Source organism: Frieseomelitta varia, unplaced genomic scaffold, assembly GCF_011392965.1.
Source record: "Frieseomelitta varia isolate USP_RPSP 00005682 unplaced genomic scaffold, Fvar_1.2 scaffold_643, whole genome shotgun sequence".
In the NCBI taxonomy this organism is placed as follows: domain Eukaryota; kingdom Metazoa; phylum Arthropoda; class Insecta; order Hymenoptera; family Apidae; genus Frieseomelitta; species Frieseomelitta varia.
The window spans coordinates 7,077-32,564 of NW_025110416.1; the positions used below are offsets into that span (position 1 = coordinate 7,077).

Here is a 25,488-nt window from a genome sequence, read left to right on the forward strand (position 1 = left end):
ACAATAAGGTCCGCATGCGGGTCCAACGGATCTCACGTCTTCTACGTACGCATACGGCTTTCTTCACAATGAGAATCTGTCTCTCTCCTTCTCTCCCCCTTCTGTGCGTCTACCTTTTCTTCCCTCTTCTTCTCTAGCCGTTTCACCTCCCTGTTTTCGTCTCTCTATCCGCTCCATCGCCGTTTCGTTTGCTGTCCTCCATTCGTTCGCCCTTCCTCCCTCGCCCTTTTCGATTTTCTCTCTACGCTTTTGTGTCTTCCTTTCCTCTGTCGCGATTTGGTCTGCCTTTTTCTCTTTGCCGTTTTGTTAACGTCTTCCGAAAAGCATCTTCCGTGTACTTGGTGGTTTCGGAGTGCTCGCGGATTAGTTTGTGTCGCGTTTCATTTTTTTAACAACAACGCAGAAAGAGAAATAGGGATGGATGGTCACTTACAAATAGTAGTAAATAAGTATCTAGGCAATTATACATTTCTGTTCAACTTGGAGTAACATAGATGTTCCTGCCAGTTTCAAAGATTATCCGATCACAATTAACGTATTTTATACTCAAGAGACTGCTTAGAGCTTGAAAAGAGGTTAAAATGATAAAAGACACTAAACTGTATTCATGCTTGACCACGAGAGCTTATTTGTCACTGAATTTGAAACTCGTTATTTGAATCAATGATGCAATAAAGACGAGCGATATTAACTTAGAATTAGAGATTTAACTTTGAGAGAAGACTAAAATGGGATTCGTTTTAAGATTGGATATCATCTACCGGGCGGAGCCATTAAAATTTCACGAGCCACCAGTTGAAACCCCGCAAAAATTTACCTTTTCCCTCTATGCGGCCCTTTAAAGCATTTGCCCTCTGCGTCTCTCTCTCTCTCTCTCTCTCTCTCTCTCTCTCTCTCTCTCTTTCCTTTTTTCGGAAAAATTCTCTCAGAAAGACGACTCCATCAAGAAACGCGACCTCGTGAAAAATGTTACGTAACTTGAAAACCAACCGGCGAAAAACATTTTCGCTGCCAGTGAAATACCCCATTTCAAAGGTAACAGTTTTTAGTTTTTAGTTTTTAGATTTCAACGTCAACGTTTCTGTAACCCGGCCGGTTCCATTAGCAACTCTTGTTCAAGATGTCTAAATTTTAATAGATAAAACCTCAAGGGAGCAAATCGCTTTTCCTTTGCCAGGTACAGGCCCGTCGGCGTCCCGTTTCCTTCTTTTTCTCGCCAACTTCAAATATTCCACCACGATCCTCCAAATTAAATATCGTAATTAACCGAGATGTATCCCACAAAAGTTTCGCTGGCTGTTAGAGCGTTTGTTCAACTTCTCGTGAATCGCGCGAAAAGCGCAGATACTTTGAAACTTGCGGATTGGATAAATAATCGAACTGATTAACTCGCTGACGAAGACGACCCTTAATATTGTGCTCGAGGAATATTGTCATTAAGGAAGGATATGAAATTATTAAAATGTATTTCCTTTTTCAGATCTAACGCGAGAAGATTGAAGTATCATCTCCTCGACTTTCAAATGAAAAATGAAGAAAATATCGCGGAGTTTCTACGTGAAATTCTTCGACGAGGTACGAATTTCATACAACTTGGCAAAATCCTTCGTGCAAGTTTCCCGAAATATTCCAAAATTTCATAGAAATGCTGAAACTTGCTCGAAAATCTCACGAAAAAGATTCAGCCCCGTCGGAATGTCAGAAATTCGAGGAAAATCTCGAAAACTGCGAAGGGACCACTCTCCTGCAGTCGGTGGCTGAGAGGGAGAAAAACGTCGAATAAGGATCAGGAAAATCAATTCAGACAACGGCATATAAACAGATATTCGTGCAGCCCGAGGAGACCCGGTTGAGTGCGGCGGAGCGATTATGTTCGTTTTCTGGGAACGATGCTCGACGATGGTACCACGGTTGGTACCTTCCGTCGCAACAAAAGCCACGGGAGGACCCGGCCCGCGGGGTTATTAATGTCAGAACGTCACAGAAGAGCGTATTCCGCGCGCGCGCGCGCGCGGCCGAGTTGCATGCTGAGGCGCAAAGACGATTCACGGGGTCGGCATCGCTCGAGACACAATATATAATTCCCCGTTTGCCGATAATTATTGCGACTCGGCAACTTTCATACAATGGCCCCCTTGCCCTCTCACTCTACCCTAGTCTACAGACCAGAGCCTTCCCCGTACTCTCGTTCGTACATAGTACATGGATGAAGTCAGGACGAACCCGCGTAATAAAGTAACATTAGCCGGCATGCGATTCCGCGATAAACTTTCGAAATTTATACCCCACCGAGACTTCTCACGATCCATCCCCTTCCTTCCTGTGTCTCCTCTCTTTCTCTCTCTCGTGGACAGAAATATCGTTGCTTCGCTGTTTATACGGTTAAGAGACAATTTCGACGGGCAGATTCTTCGATAATAGCGAGGGAACGCGAGTTTCAACGATTGACTGATTAATGTGGGTTGCGTTCACGGGATGGTAAATCATCGGTTGTGGCATAGGTAAGTACTGGAGCGAGGCTGGTTGAATTTTTGAAACGGGCATTTTGAGGGGTACATTGTTTTTTTTTAGAGTTTCGCGAGCAGAAGGTTGTTTAATTGTGAATCTGTAGGCAAATTTGTCATTAATTCTCGATTACGAATAAAGAGGTTGAGACGAAGAGGGCTTTGGCAAAGATTCAATTTAGCTACTAAACTCTAACTCCGACACAATTGGGGAAAATGGATTTATTTACGAGATTACTGATTTGTCTTTCTTTCTTTTTTTTTTTTTTTAGAGAAGAAGGATGATGCCACGCGATGGAAATTAAAACTTTTCGGTAGTTTCTGGTCATCGCCAGATAACTGTCATTTTTGTAACTATCTATTTGAACCTTATTAAATTATAATATCACATTGAATTAATATATAAAATTATACATTGTTACAATGAATTATATAATGTATGAAAAATTAGCTGCAACAGAGAGACAAATCTAAAGATTGTGCACGTAATTATTAAAAATCGAAATTCTTCCATGCTTCGCGCAAATCTCCACCAAGTTTGGCTCCCAAGTTTGGCCAAACTTGCTAAATAACCGCGATACGAACGAGGGATAAAAGTAGAAGCGATAAATCAGAACGCACCCTCGATGGTCATCGCGGACGTGGAGCGGGTGTATCGATTAAACCAACGTCACAGGGACAGTTTTCTAGCGTAGCGGTCGGAGGGACTAATGATTTATTTCCGTTCTCCACGGGCATACGAATCTACGGTGTTTCGGCGGCTAGCAGTACCACTCGACCTCCGTGCTGGAGCGTGACAGTGGTAGGTTTTAAAGGAGCAAGGGAATTATAACTGGAAAAAGGAGCATGTCGTGCCCTGGGCCGAGCCGCAGTGACAAGCTGTCATGACTAACGCTAATCGAGACCAGGCGATACACACACACACACCACACACACATACTTTCTCTTTCTCTCTCGTTCGCCTAATTACGAATGCATACTACAAAGCGTATCGAGTGTCGCGCGACACGAGTACTGAAATCAAAGTAGGCCGCCGGCTATCCGCACGCGCCTCGTCCAATCACGTTCCACATGGAGCACCAAGTTCTTTTTCTTTTTTCGAAATAACGAGAATTATTCAACAAGTGTGTATTTGACTTTACGAGGCTTCCCGAAGTGATCGTTCTCTCTCTCTCTCTTTTTAATAAATTGAATGGTAAAAAAAAAAAAAAATAGGAAACGTTCATTGAGTTGGAAAAGTTGGAAAGCATAGAAATGATGGTGATATTGAAAAAGATCAATCTCAGTATCGAAAATTATTTGTTCTTTGAAAATTATTATCCTCTTTGAAACGAAGAGAATCGTACATGTAAAATCAGGAAAGTAAACTTTCTTGTAGTGAAATTGACCAGTCTGTAAACTACTCTGTAAATTTTCATTAAAGATGAGTCGAAAGGGAAAAAATCGTCTGATTCGAAAATTCAGGGTTGCTCTATAACGTAATAGAACATGTTACTGCCTCTCTGATCCGTAATCTTGCTGCAATCAGAGATCGAAGATTTCGTAATTCGCGTGATTGAAACGAACGCGCAACACCTCGGCACGATTTTCCCCTAGCAACGCAATACAGCGTGGCAACACTATAGGGAAACTGCTGGCAGCAATGATACGGCTGGCATCAGAAAGGTACCAATTAATCCCAGGATTTCCTTCCTCTACACGCCGGGACACGTTCGATCCGCCAAGCGGAAAGGGGTTTCGCATGCCCGATAATTCCAGATTCACGAGGACGTTGTCACGAGAGAAGGAAGAGAAGGCGGAGGAGGAAACCCGGGGGAGGTTCCATCCGTGATTCCGGAAGCGGAACGACGTGCTTCCTGGCTTGTTCCAATTGCTCCTTCGACGTTTTCAATGGGAAAATACACGGCGTACCTTTTTTTTGCTTTTTTTTTTTCTACCGTGGATGAACGAAAATTCAACTCGTCGTTAAAATGCAGAATTTTGTCGTCGACTTTCCGTAGGAATTAAGCGACGGCGTATTTTACTGACTTTAATCGACTAGTTTTTTTCATCAGAAACTGCGGATAATTAAATTTGTACGAGAGAAATTAAAATTAGAAATGCACGCAAGAATGTGGACAATGGAGATAATAAAACTCCAACTTGTACATTTTATAAAAGTCATCCAAATTCCTAAAGCGCAACAGTAGAAACTTCTAAATTCCGTGAGTAATTTTTTCAATTTCTATTTCCGGTAAATCGTGAATTTGTGATTTTTAATTATCTATTCTAGAATCAACAATTTATCAATCTTAATTCACTTAATTAATCTCGATTAACAGATAATTCTCGTCAATTATCGTTTTTAGTTACATTTTTTACCATTTTATCATATCCGGTAAATTGTTCGAGTTCCCAAGAAGTTTCTACGCAATTGGATGACAGAATTCACGAATGGAACGAGAAGAAGAGGCGACGTCATAGTCTCCGTTTGGTATCCAGTGGAATATTAAGATCAGCAGCTACGATACGTAACCCCCTGAAGAGTTTCTGAATCATCGGGCCCAACTTTGCCACCCCCGAGGAATTGTCAGAAAGACAATGGCCCGTCCAAAGTCGCGACTCTCTCTCTCTCTCTCGTCAGATAAGAAATGACGCGATTGTCGATAGGGAACACTCATTTTTCCTCTCCTCGAACCGTAGAAGAAACATCAGATAAAACGTTCACGAATCCGAGATTGTCCTTTTCGACGATCAATTTCAGATACAACTCTCCCGTCATATGTATTCCGTGGAAAACCACGCCAACGATCACTTTTATTAATCCCAGGGATTGCACATCGTTGTGAAATATCACGTAAGCGCGGAATAATCGTAATGCAAACGAGCGTTTTCAAGTCGTTTTTGTGTAACGAATCAGTGAACTGTGAATGTTTGTATGCAAATTTTTAAGTGGTACATGCACGTATCAAAATTTATATTTTCACTCTTTCTTTTCTTTCCTATATTTTTACGATACATACAGATTTCGTTCGGGGTCTCTCTATACGAGTGTTCGATAAATCTCACGTTATAATATCACATTAATCGTAAAACACAGACACAGTACGTACACGCTTTGTTCATTTTTGTTCATCTGAGTTTCCCACGACGAGCATCCCGCCGTCCACAAATTACAGAGGAAACTTGTGTCGTTACATTCGAAATTGGCGAGAACGAGCTTCGCGATGAACGAAAGTTCGAAGGGATCGTTAGAAATTCCAAATCCACGTAATTTTTCGTTAGCTCGAATATACCTCTAATTTAGCAACGGTATCATTTCGTATCCTTAAATCAACCCCCTAACGATAGTCCCCATCGCCAGAGAAAACTACCGCGACAAAGTGGCCAGGCTATTATGCAAATGCGACATAATAACCGAAAGGTAAGACGCAGTGACGAAATTACGCGTGGCCTCGCGTCCTCTCGCGAACTGGTACCGATAACCACCAGGCGCGCGCTTTTCACGATCGCGAGTTTTTCAACCTCGAATTCTAATTGTTTAGGAATTGCGCGAATCGCGGCCAATTAGCGGCATGCACCCGGCCCCCGAGGACAAGCACGGAATCCGGCGTACGTAAGGGCTAACCGAAACGGTCGAATAATTTAAATTAATAGGACGGGTTGATAGCCGGTTCAACCCGTCCTCCACCGCAAAACTTCTTCAACGTTCTCCTTCTCGTGCTGCTAAAGTCCTTGATTACACGCTTCATACTTTCCACCACTGTCACGTGAATTCCTTCTTCGGGCGATTTTAAATTCTTTTTTCTTTTATTATTATTATTTTTTACTGTGCCACGGGGATGATTCTTTTATTAGAGTTAATGATTGGCGTGGAAGACTGATCTTTTAAATCCTTTTGTATTGAGAATCGAACAGGATTTAAGCTCGTCACTAATTTTTTTACTTGGCTTCTGATTCTACGCCGGGGATTCTTTGTTTTATCCGGGTAAATGAGTGGCATGGAAAATTGATCCTTTTGCTTTTTGTAGCAAAATGAGATGGCTTGAAGTTTCCTCTGATTCGATAATTTGAAAAATGGAAAATTGAATTTCTTTGTCTATCTATCTTTAAATCTACCTCTCTAAATGTCTCGACTATTAATAAAATATCATACAAATATTGTAGACTATGGTTTCTATCCTACAGTGCCAAACTCGAGCTCCAAATTTTTAACTTTCTATAGTCTAACCAATAAATAAAATCTTGGTATTGGATATATATACCTGAATGTATGAAAATCAATGTCAGAGTGTATGCAAGTACTCACCAAATCTTTCCATGAAAATCATCGCTGCATCAGACACACTGTATAATGAAGATCACAGGACAAAGACATGACTCTATATACCAACCAAGACTAAATTATAATACTTTTAATAATTACTAACACGAATTCATCGACATGTTTTGCTTATTATGTTTATTTCGATGATTCAGAAATAATTGGACTAAATTTTTATCTTCTCATCTAATGAATAATACTAAAATTAGTGAACTGACATATTTCATTAAGTATTTCTCATATCTTTTTCCTGTACTCTTCATATTTATCCTAAATAAATGGTTAATTTTCTTCGCTTTTCCGGACACGATAGTCGTTCTATGACAGAAGCAGGTTCCCGAAAAGTTCGCAGACTCGAGCAACAAACCAATTTAAATGACAAAGACGTGGCACGATGACGTGGTAACATTTTGCACATTTCACGAGACGATGCACATTGTTGTTACAATAACGCGTTAAGAAATTGTCTACTAAAACTTTTTAAACTTTTGGCGAAACTCGGGGAAATTTTAACAAAATGAACTAGACACTGTGTTTTAATCTCGAAAAGTTTCTCGACAGTCGCAAACCTGTCGCCGTAGAATGAAGCGATTAAACGCGATGCTAATTTAACAACTAATTATCACGAGAATAACAAAAAAATGAAATAGAAAGTTTAGCGATTAAAAAAAAAAAAAAATATCACACGAATGAATAACTTTAATTTATGAGAGAATTTGGATTTTGATAATTTGGACGAATGTTTTCAAACACCGGGACAGTGTTGTAATTTGTAATTGTTTAATCAATTTCTTAAACTCACCAACATGATGATCATGCCATGCTAGGGCACCACAAAGAAGAGCCAAAGTCTTTCCACTTCCTGTTGGACTCTCCAAAAGACAATTCTCCTCTTTCATACAGCCTTGTATGACCTAAAAAATACAATTATTACTTATTATTAACAAATCATTTTCCCAATTTCCTATTTCTTAAATTAGTCATTTCAATAAGAAAGATTCTTACCTTGTGCATTACAGCAACCTGACTTGAATAAGGTTTCACAGGAAGCCTCACATTTATCCCAGCTATCAGTTGTTTGTGCTCTATTGCCACTTGAGCCACAGTTTCTTCTACTTTTCTGTTTGCCTCTACTTTAATTTCAGTTTCTACAGTTTCAGCATTATTTTTTTGCTTTTTTCTTTCATGAGACTCCGTCGATTCAAAATCACTAGAAGAATCAGAATCACTGCAATTATACTTATTTTTGAGATAATTTAAAGCTTCCTTTATTTTCCAATAAGGCTCTGTGGTCTTGTGCTTTACATTTGTATCATATGGATCAATATCTTCATCTGATTTTATGCAATGTGTGTATTTTTCAAACTTGGGCATTGTTTCTTCGTCATAGCTTATGTCAGATATTAATGATTCTGAAGATATTGAAGAGTCAGTTTCTACTAATTCATAAATTGGTAAATCATTGTTTTTATCAGTGGGTACTTCACCGGTACTTGTTCCAGGCGAACATTCATGCGTCGAATTACGCCTTTTTAATGACAATCTACTCATTCTGTAAATATAATCATGCACATTAAGTTAGAATCATCTAACAAAGAATTCACAAATATTTGAATATGTAACAGTCATATGATATTTTACTTTCAAGTAAAAATATCATATGACTGTTACTATACAATATATACAACATGTGATTAAATTTTAAGAATTGTTTTAACATTTACTGCATCACTGTGCGGTTTTTTATGGAAATTCATAAGCCGTTATGCAAAATAAACGCAGAAATATGGGGCAGAAATAAACGCAAAAAGAATAGAGCAACAGGCCAATATAACCTCAAAAAGTCATGCAGTATCACGTGTACGGTAACGAACCTTGTTTCTTTAAGCCACTCTTCGATCTTTAATTTGGCTCCTCTGTAAATGAATACGATCACTGCGCAAATTATATAAATCACAACCATAAATTCACGATCACGTGAAGAATTAAAACAACAAGAAACAGCTGATTCACAAAATGTGCGTCACACACGTTTCCCGCCTTTTCGTGTCGCGCGAAATCACCTGAACTTACATCGAGCGCGACATTTAAATTCCATTTCCACGAAAATTCAAAAATAGTCGAATTAATCGTGAAAATTAAAAATTCATTTAAATTTAACGCAGAAATAGAACGTTAGAAGCACACTCGTGTCACTTGTCGAACAGTCACGTGACTGACATGTCACGTGCACGATATATGAATAGCTCATATTAAGGGGTAATCTTACAGTTAATCGTTAAAACAAAATTAAATATTACTAAAAATATACAATTTATAGAAAAAAGTTACTTGGAAACGTAATTTTTCCCGTGTAATCGTTAACACGGTTCCAGGCGAACATTCACAGATACATAATATCCAATGAAAAAAGTCTTTTGTTGTTACATTGCTCTGCCACCATTTTTGCCTCTGAAATTCAAATATTACGTAAACACTGCTCGCAATGTTTCTCCAAAAAAAAAAAAAAAAAGAAAAAAACACTTAAATTTAAACTAGAGACACAGTATATCTCGTGCCATCGTTCTCTTTCGTATAAAAAAATCTGCCATCAATTTCTCGACGGTTCATCGCATCTCTGATCCGGCGTCGACGCATTTATACGAGACATTATTCCACACAGATCCCGCCACGGAAACATAACTTCTGAAGCGAACAGGATTAGACAGGTGAAACGTGTAGTCTCTCTGAGACTTGATTCCGATGTTGTTCGGCGACCTTCATAAAGAAGATACATCCTGGCAAAGAGACGCGGGCCAGGAGGAGAAAAAAAAAAAAAAGGCCAAAGGGAATATAATTTCTGCGTGTGATTTATGCCTCCCGGCTGGTCCAACGTATCAAACTTCTGATTTACGTGGCTGTTGTGCCCCGTAGTTTTCGAAAGCGGCCCCCATCAAAGGGGGCCACGGAATTTAAAAGCCATCCGGCGCGCGTGCGACTTGAATAAGGAATTTCACTCTGACCATGGAGGAGAGAAGCATCCCAAGCTGACATGAATCCTTATCAAATTATCCGAAATTCCCACGCGCGGCTGGATACGCGTATTTTCATGTGTATGTACGTACGACGGTTCACGAAGAAGGTATTTGTATACCGTGACGTTTTAAAACTGAGTCCTGAAACTTTCGTAGAATAATCAAACTATTATCAGACACCGATAGTCTTGAAACGACAATGACGAAGTCAGTAACTCGCGAGAGAACGAGGAAATATCGTACGTTTTACGATACGTTTGGCGAGAGGAAGAGATATCCAAATATTTTTCAAAAATATCCCCGTAGAATACTGCGACTGTGTTGAGGCTAATGAAATTTCAATTTCAGTTTTATATGACACGCGTAACATACGGCATGTGTTTAAATACTTTCGTGAGTCACCGACTATACACGTGAACTAAACGTGTAGGTATATGCGCATCCGTGTTTCCATATCGCCAGGAGAGGCCGTGTCACGTATATGCAATGAAATTACTCAGGCTGTAGAGAGTATTTTCAGCTCACGTGCATATGCTCGAATGATCCTCGCCGAGGAATCCTTGCGTTTTCACACGGTTATGATGTATATCTTAATGATAACACATGCATGGGAAGAATACGCCATTCTCGAAGCTCTCGATTTACCCTGCTGTCTCCGGTAAAAAAAGATTCGTTGAAGAGAAGTAAAGTGGAAATCGTGCGGAGAGTTTACGAAACGAATCAGTGGAATCAGCGGTCACATGTTGTTTATCAAAAGTAACAATAAAAGTAATTGATCTAATGGAAAACTTGGTTAATTTTATCATTATTCAGACACGAGGTATGATAATTTACTTCATTGCCACAACGAGGGTCTCAACAAACATACTTTAATTGCCAATTCAAACGTCGAACGAAAATGCAAAATTAAAAGTTCCTCATTTTATCGATAGAAAGTAGAATTGAAGATATCCGGGTTAATAATACGTAACTGTATCGAAATACGAGCCATAAACGCGTGCTGAGTGTTGAACATTTCGGTTTTTACGATCAACAGACGTGATTTACCTCTTGGTTGCCGGCGTCTGGTTGCTTCACGCTCGACGAGGGCGAACTCGTCGTGTCCGTCCACTCGGCTGTAAGTTATGCACAGCCAGTGTGATATCCATAAAATACGTCGAAGGGGCCGAGGAAGTCATTACTACAGGAAAGTGTGGCAAATTGCGTGTAACACCCCTTCCGAAAAGTCACAAAGAGTCCTCGGCCGGGTTTACGCGCCGCCAACTGTGCGACACGTCGGCGAAACCCAACTCTTTTCCCCGTTTCCCATGAAACTGTCCAATCGTAAGTGTCGAGCCACAGTTGTAATCTCCACAAAATAATTGGCCAATATAAATATCTGGCAGAAATTCATCAAGCCATTTTTCAATAATCTATTATATCACAAATCAACGAAACTCAACTTTGTTTCTACTTTTCATGAAATTGTCCAGGCATCGTAAAAATAATTGATCAATACAAAAAGATCTGTACTTGTATTTCGATGCAACACGATGGATCACGAGTAGCTACTCGCAGCAAATTTTACACAAATCTCGTCGGCCTATCCTCCCAATAAAGTAATCGATCAATACAAATATCAAAGAAACACGCACGACACACAGTTCTAATGCAACACGTTGAATGGAAAAGAGGGTTACGCCCGCCGCAAATTTTACACAAATTTTCCAATTCGCCGGCCTGTTTTTCAACAACACCGGCCGCCGAACAAACGCGCCCATGGTAAATAATGTCGGTGCTGTAATAACAATCTCGGGAGGTACTCCGACGAATTACCACGAGTATCGTTCACAGTGTTCAATTAATCAAGCGAAACACGGGGATGAGGGTTGTCGCGTGATCCCGCCGAATGATCTGGGTCAGCTCAGACGTTCTCTCTCTCCATCCAGCGTCGGTGCGTACGTATCGTTCGAAACGTCGAAATATACCTCCTGGACAATAGGCCTTCGACCGAGAGATCCCTGATTTTATGGTTCGTGTAGGTGGAAAGGGGGATTCGTGAATCGAAATTACAGGGTACGGGGAGGGAAGAAAGAAAGAAAAAAAGCGAATAGAAATATGAAAGAGCGGGAAAGATCCCCATGTCGATCTCGCGTGGTATCCCGTGGTCACCCTGTGCGAATCCCGGGGAATCGGGATCTTTCCCGTGGTGGTCACGAAAACCGACCACGGGGAGAGAGAGAGAGAGAGAGAGAGAGAGAGAGAAATATGAAATATAAATAAAACATATTCTTACCAGGAGCAAGTGCAATAAAAATGCGGGAAGATCAAGAGGGATGCCGGAGGAATACGTAATACGCGCTGCTCTCTCTGGCTTTCTCTCTGGCCTTACCCTGGCCTTCCCTATCTCGTATCTCTTTCACCGTTCGCCTATACTTACTTACGCGCACTCTCCCCTCGTCGCGTTCCTTAATTTTTATTTCTCTCGCGGTGGAAACGCCGAATGGAAAGTCGAAAATCGACTTTAGAAACTTATCCCTATCTCTTGGCTTCCTGTTGGAAAGATTTCCATGGAGAGGAAGAGAGAAAGGGTTTTACAGAAGGAATGAAATCAACAGATTTGAAGAATTTCGAAGGATGAAAATGTCAAAGGATTTAAAGAAATATTAGACACGAAGTATCAATGTTAGATGTTTTAAAAAATGTTCGATATTAATGGCAACGCGACAAACATTTGATTAATCAGGCATCGATTAAAAAACACCGTCTTCTTCTCCTGTCGAATATTTCGTTCTAAACCAAACTCTTCTCATACAATGGAAAACGAGAGAGAGGAAGAGACAATCCCATGAACGACGTAACGTCGGGACGAGCATGTATTCCCGGCAGCATCTTCGTCACTGAGGGAAGGCACGCGGCAAACAAGCCAATAAACCGAATAAACGATCGTCGAGACTTAATTAAGGAATGGCGACTGCATCCACGCCAACGTTGCCTTCATTTCGTCCGGCAGCTTTATCGTCGGTGCTTATCTATCGGCCATGAGATAAGATAAAAGGGTCAGAGTTCAGGGGGACAGGCGTGTAGATAGCCACCCCCTTTCTCTCTCTCTCTCTCTCTCTCTCTCCTCTTTCTGCTTCAAGTACAAAACTTTCGGGGGTGGAGGACACCATATGCGACCTTCTTCGTTCGCTAGAACGGTCCTGCGTTCTTTTCTACTTTCCTCTCTCTTTCTCTCTTTCTTCTTTTCTTTTACCGGGGAAAGAGAGACAGGCTTTTCCTCTTTGTTTCCTCGGTAGCTGGAGGGTCGAGAATCGAGCACGTCGTGTCCAGGAGAACGGCCGAAAGTAAAATAAAAGAATCATGCTGGCTGGGGACCGGGGGGAAACTGTCCATGTGCCAGCTCCTGCCGGATGCATATGTTTTGTCCCCGATTGCATGCTTTTCTCCGGAACTTCTTAAAGTCGAAGACCCCTTCGAATTTTTATCCTCGATTTTTCCACGATTGAAGGCGAGGAGTGTAAAATTGCTCGAAGCGGAGTGCTTGGATTTTGGAGAAGTAAAATGCAAAACTGGGAAGTGACTCCTGGCTTGATAAAGTTCGAACGTGACGTGTTTCAGGACGCATGGTGTCCGAAAATGTCAAACGTTGGGATACTCGCCTCTCTGTTCCACTCTTTCGAAGATTGAACAAACCATTGCAATGAAGACGCCTGTCGGTACCTTGATCTGTTCGGTCTTTGAATAAATATAATTTTACGTGATCTCTAAGTTTGACGTGTCATCATAAAGTTCCAAAATGAAAGTTCTCGGTGCCCTAAAATACGTAAAACGTTGAAGAAATAAGTTTCGGTAAGAACGGTCTCGTGAAATCTCGAGACGCTGTTCTAAGATTTCAGAAACAGCTTCCAAACGTTAAAAAAGAAAGTAAAGGAAGGAACAGTTTCGAAGACGGGGGAATCAACGTGTGCAAAATTCGATTTCGCAGAAATTTTCAATTTGTTCGTCCTCGGTGACGCATGGTAGCTGGAAAAATTCCATGGAAGCGTCGGCAGAGGAGGTGAAAGGGGTGGAAGGAAAGGGCAGACTGGAAGGAACATGAGGGACAATAACTTTTCGACGGGGGCAGCCGAGGGACATCGATCAGATGCGATCACGGTGGAATTAGCCGTCCCTTGCAGGACTCTGGAACTCCTTCCACCCATCCCCTCTGTCCGGAACCACCCTTGTCTGTGTTTCCTCGACCTCGACAAAAGGCTCGTCGACGATAAATGATTCTATTAGTGTACGACGTCAGAAATGCGCCTAAAACTGACAAACGTATGGACAAACTAATTCCCCTTTCGTCACAATATGTACATTTGTACGTCTTTCACTTGATTTTTGAAAAATTTATTTTTAGGATACGACTCGAAAGCGCGAAGATTTACAGAATAGAAACGTAGTCTGTGGAAATGTATTACACAAAAGTGTTTGAAGTAGTGTTTATTAGAATATTTAGATGGATGAAACAGATCTCGATTTAGGTTTCATCTTTTTTTTAGCTATGGTGACTCTTTACTAATATTCGGACATCGTGCTATTCAAAATATCGTTGTGGACTTCGATTGTTTCTAGTAATAAGTTTGGATTAATTTTTTAATAATATAGTAGCACGTTCGTTACAGTTTATACTAACGTAAATTTTATTTATTTGTTGCACATACTTTTCTCAATATCAAACGATAAACTGAATTATGCCGAAATGTTTCACAACAATATTTTGAACAGCACGATGTCCGAATATTAATAAGAGTCGCTGTACCTTAATAAACTCATACACCGTCCATCAGAAATTCTCAAGAACTTGTCTTGTCTTTCGTTGGAAAAATATTTAGACGTGTGTATCTATGTAATTTACAACATTTAAGTTTGACAAAGAGATGTAAAAAAAAACAAATGTCATTTTCTCATAAAAGAGAATTTGGCCGTCGCTGTTGCAGAGTGCTCGAAACGCGTGTTACGAGGGTAGAAGATCAAGAATGCCACGAAATAGCGCTACAGTCGAGGACCTATCAAATATTGCACGTGTTTCGACGCGAAAGACGCGTCGGGGAGAGTGAAAATATATACGGTGACGGGGGTGGATCGGTATGAAATAAGTTTGGTCTGACGCCACAAAAGGAAGCGTCATGGTAAATTAATCGGTCGGCGAGGAACACGCGAGACGTGTGATTTAATAAAAAGCCTCCCTTTCACGCTGGAAGGGGTGAAAACCAAGTCGCCGACCCCCCGTCGCGTAATAAGTTTAGTTTCCACGAGGAGACGGTCATAAAGCAGGACGTACGTTCACAGCGTGGTGCCTTGTTTCGTACATTTCGCCAAGCCATTTACAAGCGTTTTTCTCCCTTTTACGATTGCGCCCGACAATTGTCAGACATTCAGTCCCCTTTGAAACAGAATTAAGAACATTACCGCGTTTTATTTGACGAATATAATTTCAGTACCACATTATCAAGTTGCAATAATTATTTTATTTTCAATCTTTCGTAGGGTTTTATAAGTTTCCTCACTTTCAAACTTCCTTAGTTACACTTGGGCCGGTCTAGTTACATTCGGTCGGTCTAGTTGTAATTCACTATGCAAGGTATAGTCACTAGCTCTTGTCTCAATCAGCTGAGTATTCCACCTTTTTTTTTTTTTTTTTTAATAATGCAGAATCGTTAATTTAAATCGAACACGATCAATTCTATTTCACAGCGAGCGTGTCTAATTAATTTCTTTACAGATGGAGGATGCTACGAGTATTAACCCATCAGTTATTTTTGGTGCAATTTCTGTCGCACCTCTCCTTTTATCTTTTATCTATTTTTGCTCCTCTCCTTTCCCCTTTTTCCAGCAATGTAAAGCGCCTAATTTAAATTGGGCGTGGTTAATCCCGCATTACAAACCGGAATGGCTAATTAATTTTCGCTCGAACAGACGGCGTTAGTTTGATTTAGTAACAGCGGTAGCTCACACATTTCCTTATAAAGGCATTTAATTCGGTCACACCGCTTATCTTATTGCTCATGCGATCTTTAAGGCGCCGCTTTGATAATTGCATAGCAGGCAATCGCCCACCGGGTGACTTACTCGAGAAATCACGATTTCACGTCGCCTGCATTTTATTTGACCCTCGTTTCGTTACCGTGTGTCTACACCTGTCCTGTTGTACAATTCAAGGATCACGCATTAGTATCAAACGTTGTTAAATGAAACTCAGGCGAGCGTTGAATGAAAAGACGCGAGCGGGGAATTGAATTTCTCTTCTTTTTTCTTTTCTCCTTTTTTCCAGCGGGCACCGTGTCGTTGCGTTTTCCCCTTCCTCCCCTTTTTTTAATCGTGTGCACGTGGATATTCAACGCTGCCCCGTCATGGTGTCCGCGTTTCTGGCATAAGCTGTCACGAGTACGAAACTATGGGCAGCCAGCGCGAAAGAGCGAAGGAACAACAGGAGTATCGCGTTCGCGCCTTATCAACACGCGATCGCCAGCTCGTCACGCGCCGGACAATGTTAAGTTTTTATATTTTATCACTTCCTCCCTCTTTGCGATCGGCCTTGGTCCTATTATTAATTCATTATCGCGGCAACCGGCTGCTCGTATATCGGGATCGCGCGAGCCCGAACCGTTCTAAGCCCGCCATTAAACTGCTGTTGAACAATTTCGTTTCAAGACTCGATTCGATGTTATAAAACGTAATCTACTGGATAGTTGTGAATGTTGGTTTTCTTAGCGATAGTTTCCTGGCAAGGAGGGGAAATTCGTCAATTTTTCGTTAAGTGAAAAAAATTTCTAGTGAATTTTAGATGTTAGTGAATTTATCAAACAAATCCAGTTGTAACGTTGAAACCGCGTGTGACGAATATTAAAATAATCTATTTCAAACTTTTCTTCATCCTTCACCGTAGATAAGTAACTATTTAGAAATTATACTCCAAAGTTTTTTGACACACTTGAACTAAAAGTTGAACCCCAAAATTACAAACCAGCTACTAAAGCACGAGTGAATGCTCGACTAAATGATAAATTCTCAAAAAAAAAAAAAAAATACTACAAAATTGATATTTTATTTATTTTATTATTTATTATATTATAATATATTATATTACATAATATATTATTTTATATATAATATATTATTATATATTATATATATTATATTATTTTAATATAATATATTTATTACATAATATATTATTTCACTATTTTATTTACTTATTTCGATTTATTTTCATATTGATGATCCCTCTGTCAAGTATGCGTTTATGAACCCGCTTAAAAAACATCAAATATATTCTTTCTATAGACGTAACATCCACCTCAGGTTCGAATCGCAACCCATTTTCTTGGAGGGGCAATAAAACAGCGGCGAGCCAGCGTGACTTATCTATCGGCACCAACGTGTGCGAGCGGTATCGTGTTCGAAGGCGACACGCAGATGACACGAGCCACTCCCCGGTGTCTTTCCACCCCTCTTTTGCTCTTCGCTGACCCTTGACCTCCCCGCTGGATCCTGCAATTAATCTGGAATTGGATAGGACGTCTTCCGTGGCGCAGAAACGCGCGCCACGCGAAAATAACAAGGAACCGAGAGAACGGCGAAAAAGGGGGAAGGGGAGGGCGAGAGGCGAGGGAAGAAAACGAGAGATAAAACGAATGGCGGGGAAAGGATCGGAGGACTGGGCCGTGCCGAGGTGGCGTAGTCATTCCAATTCTGTCGTAGATAGCTGGGGGGGTAAAGTTCAGTCGAGTGAAAGGGCGGTGATCATACAGGACATTGAGCATCGCGACGCCGACTGCGCCAAATTATAACTTATTTTATGACTTTTTTGCACCGGCCATTTAACCTGCCGCGCTGCAGACAGGGGTTGCCATGGGGGTGCCTGGCGAGAAATTCGGAAATGAAGTGACACCCTAATGATTTCCCTGGTTTTTATCCCGAGGCCAGGGGTGTCATCGAAGTTTTGAGAATTTTCTACGAGGAAAGACGCGTACGTGCTTCTTCTCTCGCGAAGAGACAATTCGTATTAATTTCTCTTACGCTTTAAAGAGAGAACTTCAACACGAGTATTAACTCGTGATTGTCAATTGTCAGAGGGAGATTGTTGAAAAACGAGTCGCCTGAAATGCATTTTCATTGATCTTTCGTCACATTTCGAGGCGGAGGTGGTGTTTAATACTCATACTTAAACTTAATTTCACCTCAACGATAAATTCTCCAGAATAGGATAAAAAAATGAAACACAATCCGAAATACAATGAACCGCTTGCCGTTTCACGCAGAACGAGAACACATAAATTTCGCTGAAGAGAGGAGAGCGAAATCGTAAAACATTCGCCGACGAATGCTTCAGAAGCAACGACTTACTGGAAACTGCTCTACGAATCAGAATCGGGCCTGATTATCATCGTCGCGGCGGCGACTCATCGATCCGGTAGCTCGCTTTGTGCGACTTCAGCAATTATCATGGGCGGAGGGCTACGTGGGAACGTTGGCGAGGAGCTGATACCGGGGCGACGTTGGCCGTGTATTGTAATGGTTATTAGCGTCATTTAATTTTCTGTCGACGTTCGTTAATCGCGGCCCCATCCCCCCCTCGACAGAGGTTCTTCTACAGAGGAGGAAATGGCCGATCCATTTGTCAGCGGCGCGCCGGAAGCGACGAAAGGATCCGTCCGATGGACGGACGCGCAAAGAACTTCCTGCATATCGAGCATACTCCTATTTTGTTCCGCGGGGATTATTTACTCCAGGGGGAAATAACCATGATGCTGTCGGCGCGTTTCACGTGTTTGCCAGCGTTTCGCTTCTCTCCGTTCCGTCCGGTTGTTGGTCGTAAAATTGGGGAAACACGACGATTCTTAGGTTAGGTTCGTTCCTCTCCTTTCGCTGCTCCTTTCGACTTGTTGTTGTCGACGTTTGGACACGCGCGTTTTGGGAAACTGGAGTATTAAAAAACGGCCGTTTTTATAGTGAGATTTAATTTTGAAGTAAAATTTTATATTATGATTTTATATAATTTTATATACATAGTAATATAGTTATTATAATATATATATATATATATATATATAATCATATAATTTTTTTTATATATTATATATTATATATATTATGGTTTATATAATTTTTTTTTATATGATATAATCTAAAATAATATTTTATATTATATATATACTCTCTATTATATATATTATGATTTATATAATTTTTTTTTATATAATATAATCTTAAAATAAAATTTTATACTATAATACTATGAAGAAACTATTTCTCCGCAACAGTCGCGTTTAAAATATTTTCCTGACAATTACGTTCAAATAATTAATTACTAATTAATTTTGCAAAATTGGAATAGAAAATGTAACATATGGATCCTATAATTTAAAATTCTAATGCAAGCCTGAAACACAGCTTTCACGAGTGACGAAAGTTCCTCGCTGATTTTCAAAGTGTTTTCCCTTCTTCCGTCACGAAATTTATTCTTAGTCGGAGCTTCCTGACTTTGAAAACAGAAATCCCAACACGGATTTGTACTAGACAGGTCTCAAAAAATCCCGTCGAAATGTTTCCTCTGACTTTTCGAACATCTTTTTTCTCATTTCTTTCTTTCTCTCTCTCTCTCTCTCTCTCTCTCTTTGTCTCTCTCGTGATTTTCAGAATATATTTCCAAGCTCCAAAAGCTCCTTCGTCATACTCACGAAACGTCGAGAAGTTTCCCATCAACGTTGCTCCCCGGCCAAAGTTTTTGCCTTTCGTCCGAAAATTTCCATCATCGTCTCGGGAACACGGTTCTCCATCTTCCTCCTGCCTCTCACGACGATGACGGGGGCATAAAAGTTTTTACAGCTTTCGCCGACTGGCCGCCAGATAATAAAGTTTTTGCGTTAAGTGAGGTTTCTAGTAGCCGGATCGATTACACCGGCAGTAAACTAGATAAGCGTAATTACCGCAATCGATATTCCTTTGAACGGCATTCCGGTGAAGCAGCCGGCCCCAAATGACGCCTGCATATGGTGATCATAGCGAGCACGTCTTTACGGGCAGGGGAAACGTCGAGTTGGGTTAAAGGTTGATCGGAGAAAAAGAAGAAAACAAAGAAAAAAAAAAATAATGGACGAGGTACACCTGTTCGTCCGTGATAAACCGTTTTAATGACGTGTCCCTTTTAATGGTTCCTGTATCAGGATAAGATCTTGTCTCTGATCGCGGATAGGTAAAATTCATTTGACCTGATGCGAATTACACGAGCGAGAGTGTAATCTTCTTTTCAGTTTCTCTACTGCTAATGTCTGTCGCTTTTTATTGACGCATGACGATGCGCTGTATATAAATATTATTATACAATTCATAATTAAACTTCTACGATGAGATGGAGATTCATTTCGTTTGTTAGATGCAGCGTACTTTGAATATCTTATACTCCATTCTTGTAATGTACTGTACTATTCTGAAAAGAAGAGAGAGAGAGAGAGAGAGAGAGAGAGAGAACTGTTTAAAAAGATTAGGCCTATTTCCAAACAATTCGATTTTCCCCTGTCACGCGATACGATTGGCTCCAAGTTGCAATATCCCATTGAAACGATCCCAGTGATACTCGGTTTCACGGCTCCTGGTCCGACAAGCGATCCTGGCTTATCTCCGGAAAATAATCTGTTCATCCACACCGAGGGCTAATCCTCGAGAGTTGATCCCCTTAGAGCCACGATCCACAAACCGACGGGCTAACCTCTGTGTCCGCACGAATAATCGTCCCTAAGACAGAAGGGAAAAAGGGGCCCACTGACTTTTCGGATACCTTTGAAAGATGAAATCGAGCCGGACTTGTTCGATTATTCGGTCAAGGGGAAAATCTCTTTCGGTGAGAGACGGTAGCTCGTTGAAAATCATTCCGGGAGTTAATGTCAATTTCTCCGTCTTACTTTAGAGTTTGTCTCTCGTATTTTGAAAGGACGTAGTTTCGAGTTTACGGGTTCCAGAAATAAATATTTTCACAGTGGAGATTTGCATCAGACGGCGGAAATAGAACATACCTGTGGTAATTTCCTTAATATTGTCAATATCCTTATTTAAAGTGCAAACACTAAATACAAATAATAATAGTGTATATAATATTATAATAATATTAGTGTATATAATAAAATAATAGTGTATATATAAAATAATAATGTATATAATATTATAATAATATTATAATAATAGTGTAATGATAAATTATACAAGTTATAATATAAGTACAAGTGAAATTATTACATATATATATATATATATATATATATATATATATATAATGTTTCTATTATACTTATATATTATAATATAAATGCAATGTACAAGTTATAATACAAGTGCAAATAATCAAGTTATAATTGTCATCTGTATTCAAGTGTTTAAGTTAAGTTAGGTTTAGGTTTGGTTCCCTTAAATATTTCAAATATCCTCGAATCCAAAAAGTATACACACGTTCAAAAATCGAATTTTGCATTTTACTTAACGCGATTCGCTTCCGCGCAATGTAGGTAATATAAGTACAAGTGAAATTATTTATACGTATATATAATATATTATATATATATATTATGTTTATATTATATTATATTTAGGTAATCGTGCAATAATCCACGAGAGAACCCACCTTCTAGACCAATGATGAGGCGAACCTATGACCCGCGAGTCAGACACTGACGCACGCAGGCTTTTTGAATGACTCACGCGTTGATTTTTATAAACTTATCATCATATAAAGAATTTTAATTATTTTTCGAACTATTCTTTTCAAAAAATGTGAAAAAAATTACAAGTGGTCGGTTTGAGCTTAAAAGTGAAAAATAAATGCATAATTGTGTTTTTTTATGGAGGATTTACGACTTGGTTACGTATAGATATAGGTATTTTAAGTCTTCAATGAGTTAGCTGTGTCCAAAAAATTTTACATAGCGCTTACGATTAAACAGATGTAATAAACACTAAAAAAAACACACTAGATTCCATTCTCAGAATGGGTAGCTTTGCTAGTATTTTATATAATAAAAGAGAGAACAGACAATAAAAAATATTAAGAAACAAAGTATATATGATCTAATGTACAGTGCAGGGGTGACTGGGAATGATGTCACCCCTTTTATATCAATTTTTCGACGTCGACATTTATTTTTTGCTCTTCACTTGCAAAAGTAAACATTGCAAAACAAAAAGAAAACGTAAACTTTTTCGAGAATTACAAAAGTGAGAACCAAAAGAAAAGTAGCTTTTAACCATCCTCCTCTCCCCCTTTCCAAGTGACGCCACTGACTTAGTGATCTACGAGCTAGTACTAAAAAGAACAATGAACAAAATTTGACCTACTTCTCTCAAAAAGGTTCGCCGTCGCTGCTCTAGACTTTGCATAAATCTCCAGGAAGCAAACCGAACATCTTGAATCTCGCCTCGTCCACCGGCTTCATCCGGCTTCTTCCGCGCGAGCGGACTCAGAAAATGTCATCGCTGGAACGGTGAAACGGAGGGAGGAAAGGGTGGATGTTTTACGATAAATCACCGAAAAACGGCAATTTCCGCGAAAGGGGAAAACGACGGGTTTGCCGGTGACGAGGACATATTACGAGGACGACGTAGAGAGAGGTGTGCAGCGTGTGTTTGACCAGCGGTCCCGCAGGCTCGTTTGTCCCTGCGCCGTGCAAAGACACGCGCATCGGAGCGTGCACGCGTGCAACGCTGGCGAACGAGCGGGGTCGGCGGTGAAAGCAGAGGGTGGAGAGGGTGGAGGTCGGCCACCAGCGTCCCTTTATAGATTTGTAGACGAGACCACGGTCATTCGACACTGTGTTTGACCACACCCTCGGTTGTACCAAGATTTATGGCGCTTCTCCGCCGCCCCCGCTCGCGGCTTTATCGTTTCCGCTCGCTTCAACCCTCGCGCGCTCTCTCTCTCTCTCTCTCTCTCTCTCTCTGCTCCCCGCCGCGGAGGAAACCTTGTTACCAATTCCGATCGGCAGTTTCGGATTGTAACTACACTGTGGCTCGTTCCGCGTGTCACTACGGGTTTCTAATTTCCGTGGTTGCGGCAAGACTCGATACGGTGAAACGAGCTGTTAACCGTTCGGTCGTCGAGGATGGACGATTGTTTCGCTGTAAATCTCGATGATAATCGGAGGATCGACTCGCTCTTAAGAGAACAATTCGAGAAATCCCCCCATTTTACGGTGTATCTGTCTACCGAAACGTATAATTTAGAATTTCAAAGAAGGGAAAGACTGAAAGAATTTTTGCAAGCCACGTTCCTCGAGATTAATGATAAATCACAGCGATATCTACGATTCTACGAGATCTTTCTCAAAGTCGAGTTCTCTGCCGAATCCTCGACAAATCTTCTTTCGAAAATTTTCTCGTATCTTTCTTTTAATTTAGAATCTGCCGATTCAGCCGGTAGGAGAATACGAGTTTTCCACGGGAAATGGGGAACTACAGGAAAGGCGCAGCTGGCCGTAACGGAATGGATCGCACATATTCGGCGGCCGTTTAATTTCCCTCGGAACGATAATCGAATCCGCGTCCGGCGGGCAAGCGTGACGCTTATTGGCGTGCAGCACACGCGTGCACCACGGGACGCGGTATAATGACGGTGAATCGACGCCGGTAGGAAGTGTCCCATATGTCAAATCGTTGCTGCGACGACCGCGACACGCCAGTGGTTTCTGGTGTTGCGAAACGAACGGAGAGCCGAACCAGGGCTCACGGGAAGACGAGCACTATTGTTACATCCTTTCGAACGTGAAATCATCGTGTCCAATTGCGGGGAAAATAAAGAGGAACGACGGCGTTCATCAGGTGGGATTTCATTTAGAAAGCAATTGTCTGCCTTCGAATGTGCGCGTGGAAACGTTTGGAATTTTTAAACGGTCTAGCTTGAATTTTTGGCGAATATTTCTAAACGCTTTGCCTCTGGTTACCTCCGATTCTTTCCTTCCATTTCATTTCAAATTTAATGTTAAACCTAACCCGCCGCCTACTGTGCCGGGGTCACAGTTTTGACAATTGCTGGGAGTTGCTTGTGTCAGTGATCGCACTAACGCATCATGCGGCTGTGTGCCATGTGTTCGCCAAATTGCCAAAGTGACGACTACTAAAGAAAAAAAATCAGAAAGACGTGTGCAGCAAATCGAAGCAATTTTTCATTTCAAAGTTTATTTTATATTTTAGTGTTTTTATTATTGTTTTAGTATTTTAGTATTTAGTATTTAATAGTATTATTTGTTATTATTAGTATTTAGCATTTAATAGTATTATTAGTCATTATTAGTATTTAGTATTTAATAGTATTTTTTTTAGTATTTAGTGTTTTATACTATTTTTGTATTTAGTATTTAGTATTTCATATTATTTTTGTATTTACTATTTAGATTTTAGTTTTTAGCACTATTTTAATATTTTACTATTAATTTTATTATTAATTTATTGTTTTTATTATTATTTTTGTTCTTTTTATTACTTTTTCCGTTGTTTCTATTTGTTGACGCAATGTCTTCATTGCCAACGAGCAATCTTTCTTTGTCTTCTCTTGTTCAATCTGCACAAGACGTTCCTGACAGCGAATGACATAAATGTATAGTAAATATATATAATTTTATTATTCATGTGACTATTATTTGTTCCTTATACTTCTACATGTTCACTACATCCCTATATGAGTCGGGTGTCTATCACTGTGTTGGTGCAATATCGGTGAACCGTCTAAACAATCCTAAATATGTATTAGTGGGGTATCCGTGTGGGTCAAAATGAACCCGGCACAGGACACTGAGGTTCTCAGTAGTCGGAGGGTTAAATTCACATTTAAATAAATGTTTTTAAAATTCTCTATTTTTCCAGATGAAATAGTAATCGCTTTAAGGTAGATTTGAACGATGAGTAAAATTGTCCAAGCTGATTTTCTAATTAAATGAGAAATTACATTGGAAATAAGCGTAACGTTCAGTTTTCGAATAAAAGGAACATCTTTCAAGTCTGTCTTTCCTCTCGTTCACGTCCAATGTAACATTCGACGATCTGAAAGCGGAGATGCTTCAAAATTATTCTCACTCGAGGAAGTGAGAACACTTCCTCCGTGGTTACACGTATTACGATACTTCCGAGAGATTAATTAAACCGTCCAACAGTTGCAACGGGTGCGTTCTTCGGAAGCATGTGTCCGTATAAAAAGGAAAAAAAATGAAAGAAAAGGATCCACCGATGATAATGATTGACGTGTTCCGCTAATAAAAGACGCTCGCCAAGCGGTCTAGGAATTTCTCACAGCGAGACAGGAAGGGACACCTGGAGGATTCGCGTACGAGGAGGAGCACAGGTGAATCCGTGAAGTTGCCGCTTCGACGCCGCGGCCGGAAGTCACTTCCTGCGAATCGCCACCAATAAAAATTTCGCCTATTGTTATATCCCTCGATTTCTACCGGCCTCCCTGGTGACAGACAAACCCATATTCTTCTTGTGCGTGTCACTAGCTTGGTGACCGTCAACTCGGTGTCCTTCAAATGGCAAAGAAAGAAGAAGAGCAAGAAGATCTAAGGGAAAAAAACTAACCTGCATCGGTAAGTAGACAAGTAAGTTTCAAGGCGATTGTTATTAAAGCGTGAACATGGTTCGAGTTGGGAACAATTCAGCTACTGTTTGA

At 40.4% G+C, this 25,488-nt stretch overlaps 1 protein-coding gene across 2 annotated transcripts; it reads right to left on the minus strand.

The window, feature by feature from the left end:
* Positions 1-637: 637 nt before the first annotated feature.
* On the minus strand, positions 638-9,013 carry LOC122534841 (uncharacterized protein PFB0145c-like). 2 transcript variants are annotated; one of them, XM_043665835.1, is made up of 5 exons: positions 8,682-9,013; positions 7,813-8,359; positions 7,606-7,721; positions 3,122-3,126; positions 638-900 (listed from the first exon to the last, which is right to left on the minus strand). In XM_043665835.1, the coding sequence occupies exons 1-5, from the start codon at positions 8,768-8,770 to the stop codon at positions 839-841; spliced, it is 819 nt and encodes a 272-aa protein (XP_043521770.1). In that variant the 5' UTR covers positions 8,771-9,013; the 3' UTR covers positions 638-838. The 2 variants fall into 2 exon arrangements, with proteins under 2 accessions (XP_043521770.1, XP_043521771.1); XM_043665836.1 differs by lacking the exons at positions 638-900; positions 3,122-3,126 and adding an exon at positions 6,796-6,830 and having other exon boundaries at positions 7,610-7,721.
* Between the last annotated feature and the right edge of the window lie 16,475 nt (positions 9,014-25,488).

What these genes read in the sequence shown, in the direction of transcription:
- LOC122534841 (XM_043665835.1), bottom strand. Translation starts at nt 8,770, where the DNA reads ATGGTTGTGATTTATATAATTTGCGCAGTGATCGTATTCATTTACAGA. An exon ending in GAGTGGCTTAAAGAAACAAG is followed by an intron (nt 8,360 to 8,681) that starts GTTCGTTACCGT and finishes TTATATTTACAG; the next exon opens with AATGAGTAGATTGTCATTAA. An exon ending in AGGTTGCTGTAATGCACAAG is followed by an intron (nt 7,722 to 7,812) that starts GTAAGAATCTTT and finishes TGTATTTTTTAG; the next exon opens with GTCATACAAGGCTGTATGAA.